Raw genomic sequence first — 1,738 nt, 5'->3', positions numbered from 1 at the left:
TGTACTTTGTTACTTTCCATCTCTGTTTATGATTATAATCGGCATATAAACGTGTTACTCAAAGCATGAAGTGGTATCTGGTATAGTCTGCAATCATGGCTGTAAAAGCATGTGCTCATTGATGGACATGGGTAAAAACATGGTTACAAGTTCTCTGAACCATATCTACACAACAGACATTTTCTACATTCTCCTAATGATAAACAAAGGTTTGGGTAAGGTGATCTGAGTACTGTGTTCAGGCTCAACTTCTATCATGACCTGAAGATCACCGCGGACCATGCAGTCCCCAGTCCAGCTCAAACCCAGCTGTCATGCACCCTGGGAACACACAACAAGGGGTTGTGGTCTTCATTGGGGAGAGGGTCTGGAAAGGTAAAAATAGCCAAGGCGGGAGAGAATGTGAGCGTTAAGGGAAAGCTTGTGGAATAGTAGGCAGGACTGGGTCTTTGCTGGATTCAGTTCACAAATTAAGGCAGAAGTATCCAAGACTGAAGAGATTTTGCTGGGCAAGGAATTAAAGGGCATAGAGAGGGGAAAGAGGGATGGTGATAGTGAAGGAAGTGGAAATTAAGAGGAGACATGGATGGAGTTAATGGATTGTAAGATTGATTGATGCAGCCAAACATCACGGAAGTGCTTTTGCAAGGATTGGATAATATAATACCACACAGTGAGTGAAGAAAGGCAACAGTTTTAAGGTATAGATGGGAAGGTATTAACTCATTTGGATGGTAACCATGGGCAACGCAGCATCATGCAAGGCCTGTGGATCAGATAAAACTTTAAAGACCACTGGGAGTGACCACGATTTATACCACCACACTGACTACTACGGAGCCGTTGACTCTGGATCTGAAGTTGATGATTCACTGGTAAGAAGTGGAAAGAGAAACACGGCTCATGAGTTTTCACGTTTTCTGTTACATTGAGGAAGTGTTCAAAAAAGTGTGTTGTATCAATCGCTTTGCTACTACTGTTTGTGTGTGTGTAGAAGTTTGACCCTTCATCCTACAAGGGTGTGGTCTCATCCCAGACATGCGATGAGGAGTTTGATTATGCTTACCTTACAAGTTAACACCCAGTTAGGTTTGGTTGACTCATTATTGTCTAAAGCTACTAAAAAAATGGTTCAAATCTCGTCAACACTCTCTCAATTCAACATAGCCGTAGTCCTTTAATTGCAAAACTAACATTTTGTAAGTAATATCTTTGTAAATGTTCCTAATCAATCAATATTGTCAATCGACAGAAAATTAATCATTTAACATTCCATACCTTCTTATGCCTTACTTTATGTGATAGTGAACCAAAGTCTTTCAGGTTTTGAGTGTTGTTTGGACAAAACAAACAATTTGGTGACTCAGGCTAAGGACTTTTTTAGGGGCTTTTTTTTCTTACAATTTTATAGAAAAATAATTAATTTATTGAAAAAAGAATCCCCACATTACAATAAATTATAATCAAGGTAATTATTTGTAGCCCATTGTAATATACCAGCAGACTTAATTATTGACAAATATTAAATTATTTTCATTTTATCCCTTTATTTATTTGTTTATAATTTATATTATAATTTTATTTATACAATATGTATGTTTTAAACTTCTTATTTTTAGTTTAATTTATATTTGTATGTTTGTTGTTTTGTCTTTTGTTTCTTTTTTTCAGGAGTAGTTAATTTCCATTGAAGATCAAAGTGTGTGTGTGTGTGTGTGTGTGTGTGTGTGTGTGTGTG

General features: G+C 36.9%; 1 protein-coding gene across 18 annotated transcripts in view; it reads left to right on the top strand.

Annotated features, from left to right (window-relative positions):
• Positions 1-1,738, top strand: part of ank2a (ankyrin 2a, neuronal) — an 89,886-nt gene that overhangs the window by 17,000 nt on the left and 71,148 nt on the right. For 8 of the 18 annotated variants that reach the window (XM_032500022.1, XM_032500035.1, XM_032499991.1 and 5 more), the window contains exon 1: positions 496-875. The exons of 5 other annotated variants lie outside the window; for them this stretch is intronic. In XM_032500022.1, the coding sequence (XP_032355913.1) occupies positions 732-875 (144 nt within the window). In that variant the 5' untranslated portion in view covers positions 496-731. Of the gene's footprint in view, positions 1-495; positions 876-1,738 lie in introns of those variants that run through there. 5 more of the 18 variants (XR_004326912.1, XM_032500045.1, XM_032500060.1 and 2 more) reach the window with 4 other exon arrangements.

The sequence above is a fragment of the Etheostoma spectabile genome, chromosome 2, assembly GCF_008692095.1.
Source record: "Etheostoma spectabile isolate EspeVRDwgs_2016 chromosome 2, UIUC_Espe_1.0, whole genome shotgun sequence".
In the NCBI taxonomy this organism is placed as follows: domain Eukaryota; kingdom Metazoa; phylum Chordata; class Actinopteri; order Perciformes; family Percidae; genus Etheostoma; species Etheostoma spectabile.
Note: the sequence above shows the minus strand (reverse complement) of the source record. Positions and strands in the feature narration are given on the sequence as shown.